The 24,283-nt window shown below is 35.2% G+C and overlaps 1 protein-coding gene across 2 annotated transcripts in view; it reads right to left on the bottom strand.

Moving 5' to 3' along the window:
• BZW2 (basic leucine zipper and W2 domains 2) overlaps window positions 1-24,283 on the bottom strand; it is a 54,723-nt gene that overhangs the window by 18,058 nt on the left and 12,382 nt on the right. For both annotated transcript variants that reach the window (XM_017663813.3, XM_037003631.2), the window contains 4 exons: window positions 16,567-16,631; window positions 9,003-9,179; window positions 5,469-5,572; window positions 2,532-2,597 (listed from right to left, as the gene is read on the bottom strand). In XM_017663813.3, coding sequence (XP_017519302.1) covers window positions 2,532-2,597; window positions 5,469-5,572; window positions 9,003-9,179; window positions 16,567-16,624 — 405 coding nt within the window. In that variant the 5' untranslated portion in view covers window positions 16,625-16,631. The remainder of the gene's footprint in view (window positions 1-2,531; window positions 2,598-5,468; window positions 5,573-9,002; window positions 9,180-16,566; window positions 16,632-24,283) is intronic.

Consider the following 24,283-nt stretch of genomic DNA (forward strand, 5'->3'; position numbering starts at 1 on the left):
CCTCTGATTGAGTTGGAAAGAGCAATTTTGGAGGGGTAATTGAAAAAATAGCAACCCTGGAAAGGTTAAAGGGAAGTGAAAGCAAGTGGATTGGCTCCACTTCCCATTCTGATTTCTAAGAGTGGTCAGCCTTGAGGAATATCCTCTTCCTTAGCCCTCCTCCATCGAGCACCCGACTATATTCCATGGCTACTTTCTGTTTCATCAGTCCATAGGCAGGTTACTGAGATCCCTTGGGCTCAGTATCACCATCCAGGCACTGCTGACTTTTTCATTACTTGGCACCACTGAAAAGTCGCTGGCATCAATGCAGGCTTAGTGCTTTAGTGCCAATGAAATTCCATGAGCTGTGTGCAGTGGTTAGGGCAGTATTCATCTACTAACCCCAACAGTTAAAGGATTATTACATTACAGGGGAGCTCTGTGTGACCCTCCAAATATTTATATGGTGAGTAAGTGGCAGAACTGGAATCAAATCAGTCCATTTCACTCCCAATTTATGCCTATTAAAGTCTCAGTGAATTAAAACGAAGTCACCTTTTATGTTCACAAGACAAAAGGCAGTGGGGGATTGAGATCATCAATGATTAAAGCTACTGGGAGCACCGGAAATGGGGTAGAGCAAAAACTGGCAAAATCATAGACACTTTATATCCATGTGACCTTTTCCCTGTTTAGAAAAAATGAGTATGATTCAAGTAGATAATGATAAAATGGTTCCCACAATAAAATTTTAATACTACTTTTTAAGTACATTAACATACTCATATTCATTTACAAATGCTCAATTATAACAAAATGGTATAAAATTTATATAACTCTTTTAAATTAATATTTGCATTGCTCAATTATAGTAATCAACATTAAAACCAGATACTGCATGTTCTGCAGAACCATCCTTAAAAAATTGGATATATTGTGAAAAATCATTCTTCAAAGTACACTCACCACATGAATGAAACAGTTAAGGAAGTTTTCAAGGTTCAAATAAGGTTAAGAGAAGAGAAGTCATGAGTGGTGTTATTAGACAAAGAGGTAAGATGTTTATGTGAATATGTTATATAATTTTTTTCATCATATTTATTCTTTTAAATCAAGCATTTGTTATTTTCTAAGCACCTAGAAATATAAAGGAACACATTTTTTTCTGTTCAAATTAAAAAAATTCAATGTTAGTACAAAATCTAACAAAGCAGAAAAAAAAAGTGAAAACTCTCCTCTCTAATCCTACTTCCTTAGAATCAACATTATTAACACTTTGATACGTATACTTTCAGATTTTTAAATGCAGTTACATGTGTCTACATATTCTACATGGATAATAGCTAAAATGCATTAGGTAGACACTTCTGAACACCTCGTGTATTGATACCTACCACAGCCTTGATTCTCATTTTACAGAAAAGTGAGCTGAGGCACAAAGAAAATTAACTTACCTAAGGTTAAACAACTACCAAATGGTTGCTCAGCACTTTGCTATTTCATTTAACAATTTATTGTGGACATTTTCCATAGTCAACTCATGAGGCTATAACTCATTCTTTAAAAGATTGTAATATCTCATTGTAAGGATAGACTGTAGTTTATTTAATCAGTCTCCCACCAAAGCACATTTAGGTTATTTCTCAACACTGTGATGAACAGCTGTATTCATACAGTTTTATGTACCCATGCAGAAGGATTCTCATAAATAGGAAAGTTGAGTCATGGAGAATACAAATATTTAAAAAAATGATTTTGCTGCCAAAATGTTCTTCATTATAGATGGAACCACTTTGTAAGTAGCAAAGTAGATGTTATGGTTCCTTTAAATCTGTGTATAAATTAGGCAGTTACCTAAAACTGGAAAAAACTACAAAACAACACACAAATCTGTAACAAGCCAATGTAGTGGCTGCTGTATATGAACACAGAGGTGTTATTAATCAAATATTACTGAAAGGAGGTCTTCTTTAATAAGGGGCTACTATTTATTTCATTTATATTTATTTCCCTAGTTACTGTTAAGTACCTTCTATGTTCTCATTTATTCCCACAACAATCCTAAGGTATGTAATCTTATTGCAGCTATTTTATAGATAAGGAAAACCACTGAGATTTACAGTCATACATTATCTCCAAAGATGTGCTTTTATCCCCTTTGCTGACCTGTATTTTCTAAAGTATTTTACTATTAGCTGCTGTGCTATGCTTTCACATGCTTCAACTAATTAAGTCACTGTATCTTGATTCTTCCCTTGACATTCTATTTTTCTTATATATTTGCAATCTCTAGTTTTTGCTTTAAGCTCTGCAAGGTCAGAGATCATATTCAATAAAACCATTCCTAGTTTATAGGAATGCTGTCCTATAGGAATAATGAAATTTAATATTTCATTAAATATAAATGAAAAGATCTAGGCTAATCCTATATTTCTTCCTATAGTTATTAGCTAATCTATCATATTCAATCAATCATCAAACATGTGTAGGTAAAATTTTTATCCTTCTCCATTTCCTTAAACAGATAAGGCATTACATTTGAATTTTACCTTTTTCATTTCATCTTCAAATGCCTTTTCCAAATACTTATATCTCCTGATGAGTTTATTGAAGACCTAAACATAAAAAAGAACCATTCAATATTATGTAAATAACTTAAAAAGGCAATAGAAAGTGATGCAGAAACTCACCATAACCACAACATTGATCTACAATAGTAAAAATGTGTAAACATGCTCAAACTGTGATATGAGAACTGTAAACATTTTGAAGGAGTTAGTATGACCTAGGGGAATAAAATAGGATCAAAATGCACATGCAGAATGAAACAAATTCATTTAAGAATACAGCAGGTGAGAAAACAAAATTAACTTGATGAAAATAAAATTAATATAATTTTAAAACTGAGATGTTGAGATTGAAAATAACTGAAATTAAGGGGGTCCATCCATATATCGCATGGATAGCAGATCTGATGGAGAGGAGAGCAGAGTTCAGGGGAAATTATGTGGACACAAACATGTTTTCAGCAGATGAACAAAAACTGGTATGATTTAATGGTAATAAAGGACAAACGGCTCTCCATAATCCAGTCAGAACTCTCCAGCAGGATCTGCGACTGTGTCAGTGGGATTCCAGAGTGTGTTCCCCCTAAAATTTACATGGTGAAGCCCTTACGTCTAATGTGACTACGTTTGGAGGTAAGGACTTTAGGAGGTGGTTAAACAAGGTCACAGAGGTATGGCCCTAACCTGAGAGGACTTGTAAGAAGAGCCCAGAGGAGAGATTGGGACTTGCTCTTGGACTTTCCAACCTCCCAAACTGTGAGAAATAAACTCCTGTTGTTTAAGCCACCCAGTCTGTGGTATTTTGTTATGGCAGGAGAACAGACTAATACAATATGTTTTTATTTAAACAGCAATTTTATAAATATTGGTTATTTTTATAACTGCAGAAATGATTTCTGAATGTAATTTCTTTCTTTTACTTCTACATGATATACTCTCATCTAATATGCTTATTCATTAATGTGATAGAGATGGAGTCCATGGCTAAGAATTCCCTTTACGGGGAAAGGGCAGGGAATTAATATGCAATAAGGAGAAAGAATACATTGTATTAAAATCCTACCAATTTAATTTCCAACTTATACTAGCACTCACACATTCCTTAACACAATTATTAACAGGAAAAAGCATTCTCCTTATCCAAGAATGATCATTCAAATCCCATGGTCAATGAATATTACAAAAGTACTCATAAATTATCTAAGTCCACTTAGATAACTGCTGATTCCTCAAACTAATCTTCACTCAAATACCCTTTCTGTTTAATTTTTCTCTCCCTAACTACACCATTGGCCAAGTTTTCCTGTCAGTATATAAGTTATAATAATTTTAAAATTCAGACTCAATAATGTATCAGTGTCTTTCCTAAAATATATATATTCCATATAAAAAAATAAAATCACTTGTAAAAAGAAACTATTCCATTTAGATATAATGAAAAGGCAAGCTCTCCACATATCTATCTCTTTAGTTTATGGGAACAGTAAAGTACAGATTTTTCTTTCAGGCCTTCTTATCTTTCTTCTCCAGTGGAACTCAAATAGCAAATAATATACCTTGTACTTGCATTAATTTAACCCTAGTAAGCATCCTATGAGGGACAGAGGGCAGGTGTTAATTATTTGGCAGACCAGAGACTGCTACTAAGTATCAGAAGAGAAACAGAATTCAGAAATTCTGATCCTTAATGAACTGTACTTATCTAATGTATGGAAAGGTGAGTGGCGATTTTAAAAGATAAGCTTTTGAACTGAGTATAAACTTGCTCAAGATGTTTGTGTTTATTCATATACAGAGTAAAAAGCAAAGTTTTATAGAGGACAGGTTAGAACTTGGCCCATTCAATCCCATGTGCTTAACCTTGGTCCATTTTCACTCACTCGGATGCCAATAATGCCAATGGGCCTTTTTCATGTATATACTCAAATGTTTATAACAAGATGACTTGTTGACCCACGACTGTCCTCAGAGTTTAGTTGGGAAAACTGACTTTTAAAAAGTCAGTGACAGAATCAGAATAGGAACACACCAATTCTAAATTGGCTAGTTATGACGCATATATGTTCAGCTTTATAAGGTAACATCTACTAGGTTGTTTCATTTTACACTCCTGCCACTTCTTGACCTTCTCTTTGTGGCCCAAAGACTTCTTATTTTTTTTCTAAGTCATCTATCAAATGCAAAAGGCTATCTTATGATTTTAATCAAAATTTCCCCAATTACTAGCGAGTCCGAAAATGTCTTGCTGTTTTTTGGGAGAATTACTTTTCTCTTTGAAATGCCTGTATGACTCTTCCCCAATAGGTTGCTTATCCTTATCTTATTAACTTACATCTTTTTAAAAAGCTAATCTGAATATGAATCCTTTATAGATTCTATGCATTTCAAATATCTTCTTGCCTCTCTTTTTATAGCTACACGATAGTCTAGTAATATGAACTACAAACTTTATTGGTACTCTGTTGGCTGGTGTTTATACTGTTTTCATCCTCTGATGTTAATTGTAAGAAACACTACGATACCCACTGGATGTGTGGCCTTGCCCACGGGCAAGCCTGCCAGCAGGACAAAGTCCCAGGAGCAGAACTGCTGCAGGAGAGGAAATGTGTCATTTTAGTTCTGAAAGATAGTGCCAAACTGTTCTCCCTAAAGGCTGAATCAATTTGTACTCTCGCCAGAAATTATTTGAGCATCTGAATTCCCACATTCTTATAGGTGAGGGGTAAAAAAAGCCTCTTACCTATGTGAAGTTTGAATGCCCACTGTCTTCTGAATGCAATTAAGTATCTTACCCTATGTTGAAGAGCTACACATTCCCATTTAAAAAGCAGAGTGCAGAATTTCTGAAATTATTGTTTCCCTAAATCCTGTTCAAGTGTTTCCCTTCTAACACAATGACCTCTCAATGATAGGCTCTACCTGAGCATAGTTTCGGATGGTTTCATGATCTTCATTTGCTGAAAACACACAGTGGTTGGTCATCTTGGTCTTGTCACCATCATCTATGCGTGTTCCTCCAGGGGCTGAAAAGAAAGGCAGTTACATAAGGACAATACTGACATGAGAAGAGCATTTGCAGAACAGACCAATTCCTCCACATCAAGGAAAACAGCAAAAGCAGATGTAAAAAATCTAAGAGTCACATATCTCAGAGAATGATGTGTATGTACAGATGCATACATGTATTTGCTTATGTTTCTAATATAACACAAGCCCATTTTATACTATCACCATGGTGTATGAGACTGTTGTTTTACATCCTTGCCTTCCCTAAATTCACTGTAAGTCTGGTTCTTTCCAAGTATATCCTTAACCATGGAAGCTAAGCAGTAACATTTATTAAGTGAACTTAACTTGATTATTCTCAAAGCAGTTCCTGATGCTTCCCATACCAGGGCATGGTTCACTTTTCAGGCCTGATAATATTTTGTTGGACTCCAGTTCAACATTGAAACTGCCCAGACCTGGCTCTTCCAGTGGATCTTGTTGGTTTCTACTTTAGTAGGTATTAAAACTGTTCCCTCTTCCACTAACCCAGCTATCCATGCAGGCTTGAACAGTGTACATTCTGATGTGTTACCATTTGTATTTGATCAAGTGGCAGCTGCACTGGCTAGAGAAGACGGTATTTTATTCTCCCTCATCCTTTTCCCCCCATAGCCTATGCATATCATGGAATAAATGGGCCAGAACAAAAGAATGTTTTTTCTATGACTCAACTTTCCACATTCAAAGGCTCCCCCTATAAGTTTCAGTGATGGCCACTACAAACACTGGATGATTAGGAAAGCAGATCAGAACACTAGGTATTTTTGGTTTTTGATTCACTTCACTGTAATTAGGGTAGAAGGTTTGAACAAGCCCTATGAAATATATTAATCTAATTAAGTTAGATTAATATCTTTAATATGCTTAAATATTTGTAGAGCGAATACTTGTACCAGTAACGTAATGTACGTAAGTATGTAACTGCCTTGATTTATCTTTAGGAGGGCTCCACACAGACAACTTTCTTCAGACTCCAGCATATGGTTTTATCAGTAATTTTTAGAAAAGTTAGCCCCTTCAGGAGTCTCTTTTCATGCAATTAATTTATGTACAAGATTTAACTAACCCTTCATAAAAACACAACCAACTGGAACAAAATTTTATTAATAAAATAATCTAAAAACTCTTGGCTAATGATTCCTATCAGATAGAAGCTACATAACTGAAAAATTTAATTTCAAAACTCTAGTCTAGAGGTAAGTTTTAAAATTGCACTCTTTTATAAAACAAAACATGTTACACTTTAATATTATTGCTACAGCTTGCATTGAGAATGTTTTCCCCTGATAATGGTTAACAAGTATTAATTGCAATACCTAAAATTTTTGGTGAGCCTACTGTTTTGCTCAAAGTAGAAGCAAAAAACAAGTACAATATTTCATACATCTACTCTTCAAAAGGTACAACTGAAAAACTGAGATGCTGATTGTTTCTAGAACAAGGGAAGAAAGTTAATTTGTTTGTGGCTGTAAGAAAATTTTTCCATACTTAATAGGTAAATGAAGTGCTTATATATAAAGAATGTGCCTGGCTGGCTTCATTTATTCTGTCATTCTGTCACAGGTCTGACCTGGGTAGGCATCTGGGGTTACATTGCCTGTGCCCTTAAGGTGTGCCAAACATGTCGCCCTACCCTCTTCTTGGGTGGCACGGATGTGGAGTGAAGGAGCAAAATCTGGGCTGCAGATTCAAACAATAGATATGGTAAGGAAGCTTTGAAATACTCAATGCAAAGCATATAAATAATTTACACATATGTAGAGGGAGTAAGTACGGAAACCTAGGAGTCATGTAACAAGTGGCACCCAGAGAAGCAGGGTAAAGTCTAAATGGTCTCATGTAAGGTAAGAAAGTAAAATCCTTTGAGATTGACAGAAGGATCAACAGTGTTGTCAGGGGGATATTAAGACCTGAAAAGGGTTCATATGACTAATGATTGAAGTCATGTATGACTTTGGAAGAACCAAAATTCACTGAAGACTATTCTTGCATGGAATTTACCAGTGTATCAATAAAAGTATATCATAATTAATGAAACATAAAGGGCCAATAATCACATAAAAAATGTTTGACCTCACTATCAACTTAAAATTTTTAAATATTTATCACTTATGTAATTGACAAAGATTTTAAAAACTGACAATATTGAGAGTACTTAACATTGTTATTGGTAAAAAGGAACACACGTTTTTTGATAAAATATTAATTAGAATATTTCTTTTAAGGTTTGGTTTTCTGTCTCTCACACAGACAGGTACATACAGATAGATCAAAAGAGGGGCCTGGCAAAAAATGGAACAATGTACCCAAACAGATATAATTGCTTAGAGGGAGGAATTAAAGGGTGGCTCCACCTCCAAACAGAAGATTGTATACACCCTGTCTTAAAGCAGGTTAGCTTAAGCAGTGTTTCTCAATGAAAAGCACCAATAACGCACTGGGCGAGGCAATTTTTCATTCTGTTCAATATCTCTTGCATAGCAAAGGAGTGGCATTACCTGGCCTCCACTCTCAAGTCTATGTAGCAACCAAAACACTTCCACATATTTGCAAATGTCCCCTAGGCAGCTGAAAATCACTGGCCTAAATGATCTGATAACATCTAGTGATTTATGGTTATCACTAGACCTAATTATAAAACTAAGTTCTAAGAAGAATTATGGAAGCAAAAATGTGGTTATGATACCTAATAAGCATTTAGTTATGCATACCATGTTCTTTAAATAGTATTCTGATGCTTTCTTTCCTGGTGTCTCTGCTTTGTAAGATATAGTCCCTATTTTGCTTTTTACCTATCTTTAATAATTTCCAAACTTCTTTCTTTAACCCTTTTATCTATATATTCACAATTATAAGAAAATTTTAAAAATTAGATTTTAACTAAGTTTCTTATTTTATTATCTGTGGATGAAATGGCATTTAACAAAACACTAGGTCTTTTTAAAAAATTTGTTGATAAAGTCGCATTTCAGTGCACCAAAAAAAAGGGTGGCATTCAAAAGAAAAGATTCTATGGCATTTGGGGGTTAATGACATGTACTGCAAGGATCTAGATGACATATATGAAGTTATACTCCCTGCAGAAATTACTCCTCCTATGTCTGCTCCAGAAACATTTAAGTATTTAGAGACATCCAGGAAAGTTGGCTTTTAGCTACAGCAAAGTGGCTAACTGTGCTGTAATGTCAACAAAAATCCTCAATTCTGTGCCTCTCTTAATGAATAACCGTTTCACAGCCATACTAATACCTTCCAAACTGTAATATAGGTAAAAATTGTAGAGACTTCCATTTGTATTTTTTTATCACTTCTTATAAATGTAAGCTTCTAAAGATTCTACCTTACAAGGAAATACTTCAATAGAATTGAAAGTACTACAAGAAGGTGCTATATTGCATGGTTTACCAAGCATGCTGCCAGCCACCAGGATATCGAAGAGTGTGTCTGCATAGCGACGATAATCTAATCTTGAGCCTGTAGAGTCCAGAAACTTGGCTACAGCTTCAAGGTCATCACCAGCTTCATTAAGTCCCTGGACAAGTGTATCCCTGAAGACTGTGGGTTCGAATTTCTCTTTTTCATCTAAAATCAAAAAATAAATTGCAAAAATATTCCTTTATTTATATAGCATATTCCCAAACTGAATCATGCATTTCCTCTGTTCACTGTACTTTATTTGTGAGATTATTTAAAGGTTGGTGGACAATTGAGTTTTTCTACTAGAAATCAAAACAGAAAACTTAAAAATATTTTCTTAACTGAAAAAAATTAGTGAGAAGACAGATATACTTTTTATATATATAGATACACTTTTGTAAAGCTCTTTTAACACCTGGCTTAATAGCAGGCAGATGAATTCCCATGTCTTCTGTACACAATCTGTTGTGGTATCACACATCCTGTAGCTTTTGAAAACTCTGCTGTAAACTCATGACAAAATGTGTGAAAGGGGCAAATACTATCCTAGATTATTATGAAAACAGTTTTGACTTTGCAGAACCCCTGAAAGGGCTTCAGAGGATTTAGCAATACAGATATTACGTAGCTTTTCTATCCACAGCTGACTCTAGAGAGACTTCTTGTCCAGGCCAGTGTAGAGCCAGATCTTGAACAAAGAATCATATATTTGAAAAGAGGTGAAGGTGTTAATCTCAATAAAAGAAGGGAAAAAAGGACTAGGTTAAAGGTAAAGGATCTGAGATTCAATTCAAAGGACTTCACCCATTTTCCCCTTATGGAAAATGAGTCTGGATGTGGGTAAAGGGTCAAACAATGAACCCAAAACTTCAAAACAAAAAAATTCCTATCATCAATATCTTTAGAGAGGTAAGTGGACATTACAACTGTAAAAAATAAGGAGGAAAGGAGTAGGGGAGTAGGAAGAAAAAGAGGAAGAGAGGGTCATGAAAAAAAATTTTCATGAATTAAAAAAAAGTTCTTGGAAATGAAAAACACAATATAAAAAGTTAAGATCTCAATGGAAGAGTTGAAAGAAAAAGCTGAGATATATCTCTTAAAACTAGAAAATAAGTGTCAAAGACTTAGAAAATAGGGGCAAAAAGATAAAGGGCAGACCAAATGCCCAAATAAAAAGCATAATAAAAAGACAATTAAAAGAAGAAGAGAAAGGATGTTACCTGAAAATTTCAAGAAAGTTTTGCAAAATAGGAGGATAAGAGTTTCTCAGTAAAGGGCTGTCTGGGCACCCAGAGCCAGGATTCAAAGTGGACCTACAGCAAGGTACATTCATTATCGGCAAGTGGCAGAAAACGGGGAATAAAGCAACCGTCTGAAGTTTCTGGGACAAAAAGCCAAATCACATATAAAGTATCAAAACAGAAGGACACTGACTTGTGGAACAGAAATATAAAAAACTGGAAGAAATTTCTTCAAAATTCTGAGGGAAAATGATTTCCAAACTAGAATTCCGGTAGTCAACTATCAATCAAGTGTTAAGAGCAAAATGAATACATTTTGAGGCATTCAAGGTCTCCAAAAACATTGCTGACATGCATTTTAAAAAATAAAAGCTATTGTGTATTCTATTGTATGTACCTCAATAAAAAGCATTAAAAATATTATTCACATCTAAAAAAAGAACCTATTGAAGCAGATGCTCCACCAAAATGAAAGAACTTAGTCATAAGACCTCAGAGAAAAAGAGAAAAAGTATGAGATAGGCAACAGTACTCTTCAGGATATAGCAAGGAAAGGACATTTCAAACATTTCAAGGTGACAGCTATACAGCTGGCCTAGGGAGCACAGAGACTGGGAGACAGGTTTTCAAGATTATGATGTGATATGATATGCTATATGATAAGAATTCCTCCAGTGTTATCATTGTGAGAATTCCTAACATGTTTATATTAAGAGATTGTTTACATAACAAAGGGAATGGTTAGGGTTGACTAGTTTTAAGGCACAGAAAACCAGGCAAAAGAAAAAAAGACAAACCATGAAACATATTAATAACCCAATAATCAAATGATATTTAAAAAAGAAAAAGTAATCAAATAACAGTTCAGGTGTGAACAGCATCTACAAAGTCAGAAGAAAATAACCCGAGAGAGCATTCTAGCTAAAATCATGATATAATGGAAGGATTTAGAAGGGTAAGAGGTCTGCAGGTGGGTGGGGGCAGTGAGAGGCAATCATCTTCTACAGCCGGAAGTGCAGCTGTAACACCTCCAGCAGAAAAATCAAGAAATGGCCACATCAGAATGCCTCGTGGCTACATGAATATAATACTAAAAGCCGCGGTTAAAAACAGAAAGAGCTCCTCTGGGGAGCAGACTTGCTGTTACTGTATCATGTCTCACTGAACTATTTATTCTACTGTTGAAACCATGTGCATGCGTTAAGTCTGATACAATTAAAAATGACATTTAAAAACCGGACAGCACCAAACTGGTTTGTATAGACTATGCATCGTGGGCTGCTAGAAGGCATGAGTCATAAGGGTTAACACTCCAGCATCAGAACCTGAGAATGGCATTCCCAGGACCAGAGTGATGCGGCATAAGACACCATAAAGAAAGAAGAAGATTAACTTGAACACTATTCGCCATGAGCAAGAGCTAAAAGCCCTTCTGATGCCATAAGCAAAACATTATGCAGCCAAGAACATGCAACCGTTGACTGCAGAAAAAACAGAATGAAGGTCTTGTTGTGTACAGGGGAAGAAGGAGAACAGGACCTCTGCTGGGCAGGAAAATAGACATGAGCTGGGTGGGAAGAGAACAAGGTCAGTAATGCCCCCTAGACAGGACTCAGTTAACCAGTTCAAACCAGAAAGCCAGAAAAGCCTCAGAGTTAGAGTTAATCAGTTAAAGCTCAAAAGGTCAACAGCAACTTGGCCTTGAATGTTTGGGTATTCCCCAGATAAAGGGAAGTATCTGAGCACAGCCCATGTCTTCACTGTATCAATTAGATCATTGTAAAACTTACTCTAGCCTGGTCAAAGGCCCACCTATAAACAGCATAATAAAGACAGGGAGATACCAGCTTAAAGCTAAAATTGCATTTTGAAAAAACCCAGTAGGTTTAAGAAGATTAACATATTCTTTAGCAAACAACAAACAAATAACTCTGCCCATCTTGGAGGAAGGGCAGACAGTCTTGACTGACATGCTACCAAACCAGGAAGCTGCTATGCTGGGAGGGGACCAAAGCAGTAAATTTCTTGTATTAGCTAATTTTGCAGAATTACCTAGAGGACTGAGAAGAAACTCAATGTCTCATCAAAGATACCTGGGACCACTAAACAAGTTCACACCCCTAGCCCTTTGTCACATTCCTGAAAAATCCTTAAAAGAGGGAACCCCCAACCTTTCAGGGCACTCCTCCCTCTGGGGTCGCCCACACTTTCGAAGGGTGTAACTAACTTTTTCTCAACCTTTCAGGGCACTCCTCTCTCTCTGAGGTCGCCTGCACTTTCTAAGTAACTTTGAATAAAACTTTTACTCTGCTTCACTACTGTGTCTCTGCTCTTCAATTCTTTGTTGCACGGGGACAGGAACGGAGGAAAATACACAATGCCTCTCTTCCAACACCTCTACAGGAGCTGGAGGAGGGGGAATGTGCCTCTGTGCAGGAGAAGCTCTGGCACTCAAAGGAAACGTCACCCTCTGCTTAGCCAAAGGGAACTCGCCTTCCCTTGGGGAAGAAGTTTTCTTTCCTGTAATATGAGAACACCAGAAGTAAAGACCACAGCTATTTATTAAGTCTTGTGACCAGCTTCCAAAATGAGTTGAGGCCATCCCCCCGATGACACTAACAACATGTATGTATGTTGACTCAGGTGGTAGAACAGACTGAAGATTTCAAAATTATAAATTCAAGGCATTGGAAAATATAAGTTGGTAAATAAGGTAAAAACCCAGACTAGGCTAAGCATTCATGCAAAAGACTTTGTTTTGAATCTAAAAGATAACTTAAAAACTTGTTTATTTAAAGGCTTTCATCCTCCGGCTATACTTTCCTGAGAGATTTGCCAAGGAAAAGGAAAGTAAAAGGAGGAAGACAGCTTATAATGGCCAAGAATATTTCAACAGTGAGCAATATTATGCTAGGTCAAAATGATCACTTATAGCCTCAGAATCTTAAAACATCTTGACGGCATGATAGGATTAACAATTCTTTTGCAGGCTGAAAACCTGCCGTCTGCTAAGGTAAAGTGTGAATACAGATAAATACAAAATTTCCCGACAAGAAAATGTGAAGAACACTGATGGAACTTGGGAAATAAGCCAACGTTTTACCCAAAGTTCTTTTTCATCTGAAACAACACTGTATATAATTTATATTTCATTTGAGGACAGTCTACAAAAGTACTAACAAAATCCTAATGAAAATATGCCCTTGCCTGCTTGGTTTCCATTTGGCGGGTCAAACTTCCTTTGAAGTGGGAAGTATATAATTAGGGTCTCAAATTTATACTGTGTTGCTGAATCACAAGTGTGACACTGAAGAGTTAGTCATAGTAGCCCTTATACTGACACAGAGAACAGGCCCCTTTCTGACACTGAAATAATGCCTATAATTCATCTCAACATATACCACTTTCACTGGTAACTAAGGTAACTAGAGAATACAGCATTTTTCCTATCATAACCTACAATCCTTTCTGAACGTCACTGAGGTGTACAGTAAATGAAAAAGAACTATCATGGGTTTTCTGACTATATACACAAACATATACATAGTTACATATATATTTCAACATTTAAAGGTTTATTTGATTAGTATCACTAATACTACTTACTGTAAATCTAACAGTGACTTAAAACAGCCAGCACAGACCCAAAGACTCAGGGAGAAACGTGAGTACACGGTCACTCTGAATGCCTGCAGGACAGCCTTTGTTTTTTTCCCTCTCCTGTTTTCATTGAATTTTTAACCTAATTTCTCTATAAAATTTGCAGGGAGGCCAATTCAGTTATTAAACATTTCATTTAGCTAAACCCAGTTATTAAACATTTCATCTAGCTAAACCTAACAGTGGCTCAGGAGAGAAATCTCCGCCCTTTCAGATTTCCACCAGCCACACTAGAAAACAATCTCTTTGGAGAAAATATCATAAACAAGACATGCATTATTTCATAAAGGAAGAAAGTCTGAAGGGAGTTCTTTATGACATGTCCTACCATCATGCTTAATTGTGATGTTAAGCAATTAAGAAACGCTTTTTGTATTGCGTTGGCATGGGCAGAACATTAGGTTTGCTAGGAAACAGTCTCAAACTGAAGACACATCTTCAGAAGACAGTCTATAAAAATGACCTTGAAACATCCTGAGTAGATTTTTTTTCTTAGCTACTACCAACCATTTATCTGAAGTCAGCCCCATCCTAACAGCAAAAGAAAAGCCAAAGCATGATAAATCATCAGGGGTAAATTCAGTATGACGAAGAGTAGAAAATGAGGTTGACTCCATTATCCTTTTTTTTTTTTTCCAGTTAGCAGTTTGGCACAAAATGCCTAGTGCTGCTTAAATCCCCAACAGACCTGAGTTATATAAATCTGGATCAGCTGACAAATAACACATAACATATATCTGGGTAGCCCTCTCTAAGTACTCTACAGGAACAAAACACAGGCACAACCTTGTCCATCACATGAATCAGAGGCAAATTAACTGAGAATTAGAAAAAACCATTCTGGTTCAAAATCTGAAGACTGACTCTTAAGAGCCAACTGACATGCTGAATCATGTCTGCTGTTGTGTAACACATCCGTGGACCATCTCTTGGCTTTTGAGCTCAGTTACCGTGAATCAGCGTCACACTAATAAAGCTGCTTGAGCTGGAGATCCAGGTTTAAGATTAACAGTTCCCCCAGCAGGCAGGCGATGGTAAACCTTATCTTCACCTCCCAGCTGGGCATATGTTAAATATTATCACATTACTAGGCCCAGCAATACCTTAACTGTAATGAGGCTTCTGCACTGTATTGTTTCTTAGTGATTAAGTCCTTTTGAAATCATCTGCGTCATTTATTTCCCCCAAGACTGTTTTGAACAATGAGACAATGAATGCGCATTGACTGTAACACCTTGTATTATATCAGCTTCCAGATTTCCATGGGGAAATGCCAAAATTTCAGTGGGGACACATTCGCAAGACGAAAATGTGGACGAAGGACAGAGAGATAGCTCATGCCTTTAGTGCACTTAGCTTTAGGGCATGAGCCGGAGATGAAAAAAATAGAAAAGGAAGAGCACAAGACAGAAATACTATGCAAAATTACCATTTGGGGTTACTTTTACGTTTTTAAATATTCATTTTTTAGTGGGAATGTGAAGCTTTCTAGCAGGTGGCATTTAGTTAAATTCAGCCTTACTGCTTTCTAGTGACTCTCGCAAATTCTTCTAATCCAAATGATTTGTGGTAGTGAGACTTTTTTTCTCCATGACTAGACTTGTTACTTAGACACAGCACTGCCAGAAAACATAAGCTGCCAGGGCTGCCTCAAAACTAGGAATGCCAAAGACATATAAATATAATCTGGCTTATCAATTCAGTAATTAAGTAAGGGACCATTACATGGCATTATGCTTCAAAATCAGCAATGAGGCCTGCAGAAAGGTAGTCAATCATTTATCTTCATACATGATACCTCCTTACATATTTTTCAGTAACTATCCTCAGTGCTAGTCAACATCATAATTTCATACTATATTTTCTGCTTAAAAACATTTCCCTATCAAGTTTTGGCTTAACTATTCTTAAATCCAGGAGGCTCTCTGTACAGTTATGCAAAGCTGATTAAATATAGAATGTTTTTAAATACTCTTAACTTGTGTAAAGATGGTAAGATAAACATAACATAAAAAGATTTCACTCACACAAAAATAAATTTTACCAGCAGTCATCAAACAGGGTCTATCACTACTCTTCCCACAATAAAATACACTTGAAAATATCACTACTCTTTCCACAATAAAAGATACTTGAAAATATCCTGAGTTTTAAAGATATTTAGGGCAATAAATGTATTTTGACTTCCTGAATTCTGAAGAGATAAAAATTCTTCAATATCTCTTTCCCTGATTTACTTTTCTGTTAGTTTTACCATCCTTGCTATCAACACTTAAAGAAAATAAAGAAAGCAAATATCAAATACAAATGCTGATGCCAAAAACAGCAAAGTTCATCCATTGCCTTTATAGCCTCACATGGGAGTAAGGCAACCTAAACAGATACAATTATCCTCATTTTGTAAATAAAGACACAAAGCTTAGACAAGTCAAGTGACTTGTCCAAAATCAAACACCTAAGTAACTGGCAGTTCTGAGGCTTCAATGCAGAACTTCAAGTTCTACATCCAGAGCTCAAAAGATTGGAAGTATCAGGGCTAGGTGGAAGAAAGAATAATTCTAATTCTTCTTCAATCTTATATTTTGGTTAGAACTTTAAACACACCCCACCCCTGCCGCCCCCTCCATACGCAAACTTATGATACAACCTACCCCTTTTCCGAGTTTTGAACCTCTGGCCTGTTAGCACTGGCTTCTGATGCTTATTCATAAAATTTCTGAAAGCAAAGAAAATAAACATCATGCATTTCAAATAAATAGTTCATATACAAATACATGCAAACAAGTATATGTTCAACCTCACCCATACTGAATACACTTTTAAAAACAAGATATAATTTTAACTGCTGAGCTGGTCAAACATAAAGGTTAATAATATCTAGTGTTGACAAAAGACAGAGGGAAAACAACCATAGACATAAACTTCAGTGTAAGAGATAAACTGGATTCAATACTATTGGGAAACATTTGGTAAATATCTATAAATATTTACACGTGTATTAATCTGTGGTCCAGCAATTCTAACTAGGAATATAGTGTACAGTTATACCCACACGAGCATGCAAATGTGTCTATGTGTAAAAATATTTAGTTGAAGCATTGAGAGATGTATGAAATAATGGAAAGTTAAATGCCCAGGAACTTCAGTCCAGTTAAGTAAGTTATAATAAGCCATCAAATAAAAAATTATGAAGCTTTATGAAAGAATGAATTAGAACCAAATGTACTGACTGCATTTCTTGCCCTGGCTACGTCTCTCACTATGTTCTCTACATCTACTTCTCTTGCCATCACTCGCTGTTCTGTAGCCACACCACCTTCTTTCTTCTTCAAAGGTGCCAGTGAAGGCTGCCTCTCCTGGGAAGGGTCTTTTCCCAGCCACTCACATGGCTTCTTCCCTGCCCTCACTCAAATGCCTCCTGACTAATGGGACCCTTGTCATTCTCTCTCTCCTTACCTAGCTTTGTTTCTCTTCCTAACCCTTGGGAGCATCTGCCGTTTAATTATGGTATGTTTGCCTGTGGTCTACTTCACCCATGAGAATATAACCTCCATATAAGTACAGACTTTGTAGGTTTTACTTAATATTGTATTTTTAGCACCTAAAACAATACTGAGTAACAATACTTGTATTTATTTAATAAATATCAAATAAGCTGTTGTACTGATATTGAAAGATGTTCAAGGCATATTGTTAATAGAAAAAAGTTGAATAAGAGTATAAAGCATAATTATTTTTGGTTAAAAAGGGAATATAAATAGTATTTTCTTTCAAGGAAAATTTAAGAAAGATGTAAGAAACTGTTAGTTTTTGTTTGTTTACCTCAGAGGATGGGGGTTTGGTATGAAATATTCTGTTGGACTTCATGTATAATAAAAAATACAAATTATCTTTGAAAAGTGAAAAACCTGCTCTAAGACCATTTACAAATTAAGAATAAGATACTGGCATGAATATTATAATCTAAAAATATGTCTAGATTGTTAAATTATGAAGACCAAATAAGATGTCAAGAAAATTATTTAATTACCTATCAAAGTTTTTTAAATTGGAAAATGTCTAGATTTTTTTTCAATACTTACACCATTAAACAATCAAGAAAATTTTCAGTATTCAAGAAAATTATTTAATTATGTCTGAAAGTTTTAAAAAACATCCTTGAGAACATGTTAAAGTTATCATTCAACTTATGTACCCAACCTTCTTTCCAACCATGATAGAAGAGATACTCCTACTTTCATATAAAAAACAGTATGTTTAGCATTTAAAACTTTCATAATTTGAAAAGTGAAACTAATTAAAAATAAAGTAACAAACACATAGGGAATTTTTTATTCGTGGTTTAGTAGACTTTTTTCAATCCTATAGTGAACTTAATGCTTCATGCTTTAGATATAAAGGCGACTAAGCCAGATTCCATGCCCTCAAGGAACACAGAGCTTGTTGAGATAAAATCCAAACTTCCACAATGCAAGGTGCCAGGTGAAACAAAACCAGAGCAGACCTAGAACAGGGGAGACAAAATGACTGAACGAGATACATGTATGGGACAGTAGCTACATATTAGGACTTACTGATACAATAAGCTAATGCCACAAACTTAGTCAATGAAATCTCTTTTTTTGACAGATGTTGAAAATAGAGCTTCTAAAGCATTATTTATATTCCTTGCGGAACTCTGACTCAGAAATTTCCTGTTGGCATTTTCACCAGATTCACTTTGGATCAGCAATCACTTTCCTGGGGCTCATGTAATGAATATGAATACATATTTATTCTTATTGTTTCCACACCTTCCCAAACACAAGAAATATTAGATAAAATGTTTTTGTGTGTAGCAAATAAAATTATCTGTTAAAGAGTTTGGGTATTATACTGAGATACAGTGCCCAAGTAGCCTGGAATTTCTCTAGTTGGCGAACATGCAAGGAAGGAGTTACTCTTTGCCAAAGAAGTTTTTATTTCAGAATAAAAAATATTTTTAAAATGTGAGCCCTCTCTGAAAGTTTAACTTTAGGATTCAGAATGTAAACACACAGAATTCCCTAATTAACTCCATCTTTGCACTCTGTTGCTATTTCTCTGCTAATGGAGAATTACCACCAAACACAGCCTACCTATAAGAAAATTGCTCTACTTTAAAAATCTTTAGTTCTGTTTATACTTTCTTCAGATCTAAAAGATAAAAGTTTAGTTCCTCGTAGCCTAGTTGTGTAGGCTTATTTTTCATTCCCGCATTACATAACCTATGTGGAAAACACCAGAACATGTAAACATAAGAAAGATTTTGATTTACAAAACACCAAAAATTAAAACAAACATAAACGCTCACCTACTGCTGTTGAAAAACTAAATGAAAGATAGTCTGCTCACCAAAAGTCTCTAACGTTTTAGCTGTTACTATTTGGAGCAGAGGCCTGGCTTCCCTCTAAATTTAGCTCTCTGTGCTACATTATAATCTGCTACAGTGAGGGTCAGTCTTTATAAGGCACTCACTGAAGACCTGGCGGAAGAGAAGCAAGGGCACTTTGACTAATAAGCTGTACTAACTTCAACCTGGAAAAGTCACAAAGAAAGAATAACTCAGACAGTTCTACCAGTCAATGTCAAAAGCTTACTTTTATCAGATTGCATTACAAATCACAAATTGAAATCAACTAAAAACACACAATTAAACAAAATCAACCTTCAACAGAATCCTCAAAGACATATTCACTGGGGTACAACCTATACATTATGATGGTTTAGCTTCTATTAAAAAACTGTAAATTAAACACACACAGACAAAATAAGCTCAATGTCCCCCCAAAACAAAATCCATAGTTAAAATAAGTATTTAGAAAAATAAGTATATAAAATGGCAAAAGAAAATGATTTAAGTAATTCACGTCATGAAAGAGACATAAATTTCTTAAATATTCCACAAGATCAAAGATCATAAAAATAATATGCTATCAGTTGCACACTAGAATGTTTGATTAGTGAAATAAACATTTAAAAATAAATTCCTATTTAAGTCTAAATTTAAAGGTTTAACTGAAAGATTTTTCAGTCTAACATACTAGATAAGTTTCACCCCAACTCAGTCTAGTCATCTAACTGTCCTGTGTCCTTTGCAAATTCCACTTCTGACTTGCAAGCAGACTCTGGGTCCAAATATGACAATGGGCTAGCACAGACGGGCCTCATGGTACCTGTGTAGTAGTTCTGCCAATTCATCAGCTCACTTTGAGTAGGCTGACATCTTGCATGTTGTCTTGCCTGGTATTCTTTAATTCTCTCCATTTTGGAAAGAATCTAATCTACCAGAGAAGGACTTATCACCTAATTGTTCCTATGAGGGGTGGCTGTTCTCAACTAGCAATCCAGAGGTTTGGCCTAACACTCTGTTCTTAACTTCTGGTCTGGCTTATCTTTGAACTGTGATAACCTGCCTTATATAACATATTATACTGTCAATGTATGCTATATATGTAAAAATCATTCAAACAACCTCAACTTTATGAATATGTACACTCTAAGGTCGGGTCACAATCTTCTTCTATAAAGAGATAGGAAAAAGTACTTTAGGCTTTGTGAATCACATGGTCTTTTTTTCAGCTACTCAGTTCTGCTGTTGAAGCCTGAAAGCAGACACAGACAATATGTGAACAGGTGATCATGACTGTATTCCAATAAAACTTTATTTACAAACAAATGGTAGATTAGACTGGGCCCCTAGGTTGTAGTTTGCCAGAACAGTGTATCCAATAGAATTGTCTCCTATAGTGGAAATTCTCTATGTCTGCACTAATATGGTAGCTACCAAACATATGTGATTGTGGAGACCTTGAAATGTGGCTAGTGTGGCTGAGGAACTAAATTTTTACTTATAATTTACTTCCATTAATTAAAATTCAAAAAATTGACATAGCAAATGTGGCTATCATGTTCAGTAACCCAGTTCTAAAGCACTCCTTATGGCCTAACACACTCAAATGAAAGGTGAAATAAAAAGGTAAAAATATATCCAAAGAAGATGATTTTTAAAAGAAATTTTTTCAAAGTAACTCTGAGGAGCATTTTGCCCATAATTCAAAACCATGTCCCCATAGTGGGAAAGAAAATTACTAAACTTTAAAGTAAAAACTCTGTATGTAGTCAGTATTACTTAAGACAATATAAAGAAAAAACAGAACAAAACATTTTCAATTCAATTCTAAGGCAATAAAAATTACAGGGCAACAATATCATTCCCAAAGTATATTATGTTTCAGAAACATAAAATAACTCTAGCACACAAAACTTGCAATGAAATTGAACCACTTTACTGCAACATTTTCATGAAGTACTTTATGTTCAGTTACAAGTTTCAAGAATTACCTTTTATTCTATATTCCAAATGAGTGAAATAATTAACCATAAAAAGAGCAACTAAAAATTGTCCATAATTATGAACTATTCTCCTTTCCACTAAAGCTAAAAGTGTAAGGACAAACATCAGAAAATCCTCTACAGAAAGTTGCTTATCAGGAATCATTTGGGAGTTAACACTGTGACATCATTCTTTCAAAATAAACAAAAACAATTACATTGCTCTCTAAAAGCTTAAATCAGTAACTCTAAAACAATACACTAAATAGGTGCCTATAATAATGCTGTACAATTTGTTGCCCAGAATAACATAAGCTTGTTTAATATTCTTATCATGGCTTTGTAACAGCCTCTCTATAATCAAAATCATTCAGCCTCTACTAAAAGCTTCATTATCTTATCTCTCCTAGCAAATTCAATTAAGTTTTAGTTCTTGTAATAATTGTAAAACACATTAAAAATTTAAAGTAACAGATAGCCTACCTTTAAAAGAAAAATGTTCTAAATAAAATCAAGTATTTCTTTAACACAAAAGTATCACTGTTATATTCATATCCCTTTCATTCTTATCCTTAATAGTAAGAAGAACAAAAATATTTTTCTTAGCGTGAAACTACAACAGTTTTCTCCTCAAAACTGTACAATTATATTTTCCAGCAAGGGACATTAATAGTAGAAACTTAAATTGTGCTCAGCAACTACCTTATAAAGAAAGAATGTTCAAAGCCCAAAGGAGTTGTGTAAAAGAGCACTAAGAGTTTACAAAGTTCATCTAAATCATCCTTAAGAAGATAAAATGGCATCAAGGCAAAATTTGTATAGGAACATTAAAAAAACTATTTCACATCTTAAACTTCTTAGCCAACCTGATTTCTGAATGCTGCCGTTTCGCTTCCTTTTTAATAAAAATAGAAATATTTAAAAAATTACATTTTAAGTATCAACGTACAACCTATAGAAACAAGACAATTACATAATCGTCACTTGTCTCATCTCAATAAAGTTATTTTCAAAAACTCTCAAGAGGAAAAAACTTCAGAGTATGAATTAACTCCTAAAATACTTTCACTCTACTCTACTATATGTAATCTCTTACAAGTTCCCTAGGGCATACACATTCCCTTCTCTGGGGGCTTCCACTTTCTCCGGATGTACTCTCTCCCACATCCTTCCCTTCCCTTAACAATGGACCAGGCTCATTCATTTAACTTTACAGATGGTCTAATCTTGCTGATGTCACTCTCATGTCTCTCAACATTTTGTTTTCTAAAAGTCTGAAGTTAGTACAATGTAATACTGCACACATTACATTGTATTACATTGTACTAACTTCAGACTTTTAGAAAACACATCCCTCAAATATAATGTTTCATGGTATTTATTAGCAAAATACCCTAAAACCTCTATTCTAGAGAAGTTAGAACGCTTAGAACTTTTGTCTGCAAGACAACAGGACTGTGGTAATGACTGCATACTTACAATATTTCAAACCACAAATTCTGAGAATTTAGAGAAAACGATAGCATAAAACATGGAAATGTCCCGTAAGTAACCATCTGGCTATGGTTAAAATATATTTACTAATTTATCAGTATTGGGGGGTGCTTGTAAGGGATTGTACTAGGTCTCATTTTGGGGGTAGTTCTGGCAATGTCTGGAGACATTTTTTATTGTTATACCAGGGCAGAGAAGGGGTGCTGCTGGAATCTAGTAGGTAGAGGCCAGTGCTAAGTGATGGAATTTGGTAGGTAGAGGCCAGTAATGCGAAGTGAAACAATGCGTAGGAGATCCCCCACAACAAAGGATTATCTGGTCCAAATTTTCAACAGTGCCAAGGGTGGAAAACCTTGCACCTCAGAGTAAAAAAATGGTGAGCAAAACCAGAGATGGTCCTTGCCTGCTCTTGAAAATTGTGCACACAGGTGTAAACATACCAGAGCAACAGCCAGGCAGACATTTCTGAATGATTTTTTTTCTGTCTGCCAAACACTGATGTTAATTTTAGTGAAAACAAATTTATCACTGAGTAGCTTGTCAAAACTAAAATCAAAAGGGCAATTAGTATACAAATGCTTTCTACAGTCTTTGATAGTAATTCACATATTTCTACATTGACAATTTTACATTCCCTAACAATCAGGGGGAGGATGGAGAATAGGTAACAATGTAAGATTTGAAGAAGAAGGTAGGAAAAGAGGAGGCTGAGCAGCAGCAGATGAACTTCCTCAACTTTAGGATACTGCAGCAGTGAAAATAAAAGACAAGAAGGAAAAGAGGAATTTTAAAATGCAATATGATTGAAAAATACAATTGTTTAATTTTTATGAGTTGGAGAAAACAATGTCATGCTAAGTAGAAACAGCATAAGAACAAATTCTATATACATGATATGATCTTAGCTAAGTAAAATATACTGCCATTTAAGAGTGGTCAACAAGCAATGAGTTCAAGGGGCATTTTATTCCTCTTACTTTACTCATCTGTATTTTCTGTAAGAATATGTAACTTTGATAATTAGAAAACTGTACCTGTTTAAATAAAAATCCTTAACCTCTTCTTCAGTTCAAACCAATCCACAAGGCACAAGTAATATAACATTAGTGCATAAAGAGAAATATGCCACAAGATCTAAATATCATTTCATACAAAAATAAACCAAGATTTCTTGGATAAAAGGCTGATTCCAAGATTGGAACAGGGAAAATTCAATATTATCCTTGGACATCTTGTGTCAGAAAATACAGAAGTGCTTAAAAGAAAGGATCAAAATAGATCAAGTGGCACAGGAACCACCTTCAGGACAATTCCACTGGAATAACTTGGAACAACCTGGGACAATTTTGAACAACAACATAAGGGCTGCAATGAATAATAATTCATCGAATAGAGAATACACACATCATAACATTGATTTCAGAGAAAGAAAATTTATTAGTGCATGAGGGAAAGGGAAGTAATTGGGCAGAAGTGAAACTTTTCCCTTCAGTAGAATGCCAACTAATATGTCAAGGAGGA

Source organism: Manis javanica, chromosome 6 (genome assembly GCF_040802235.1).
Source record: "Manis javanica isolate MJ-LG chromosome 6, MJ_LKY, whole genome shotgun sequence".
Taxonomy (NCBI): Eukaryota; Metazoa; Chordata; class Mammalia; order Pholidota; family Manidae; genus Manis; species Manis javanica.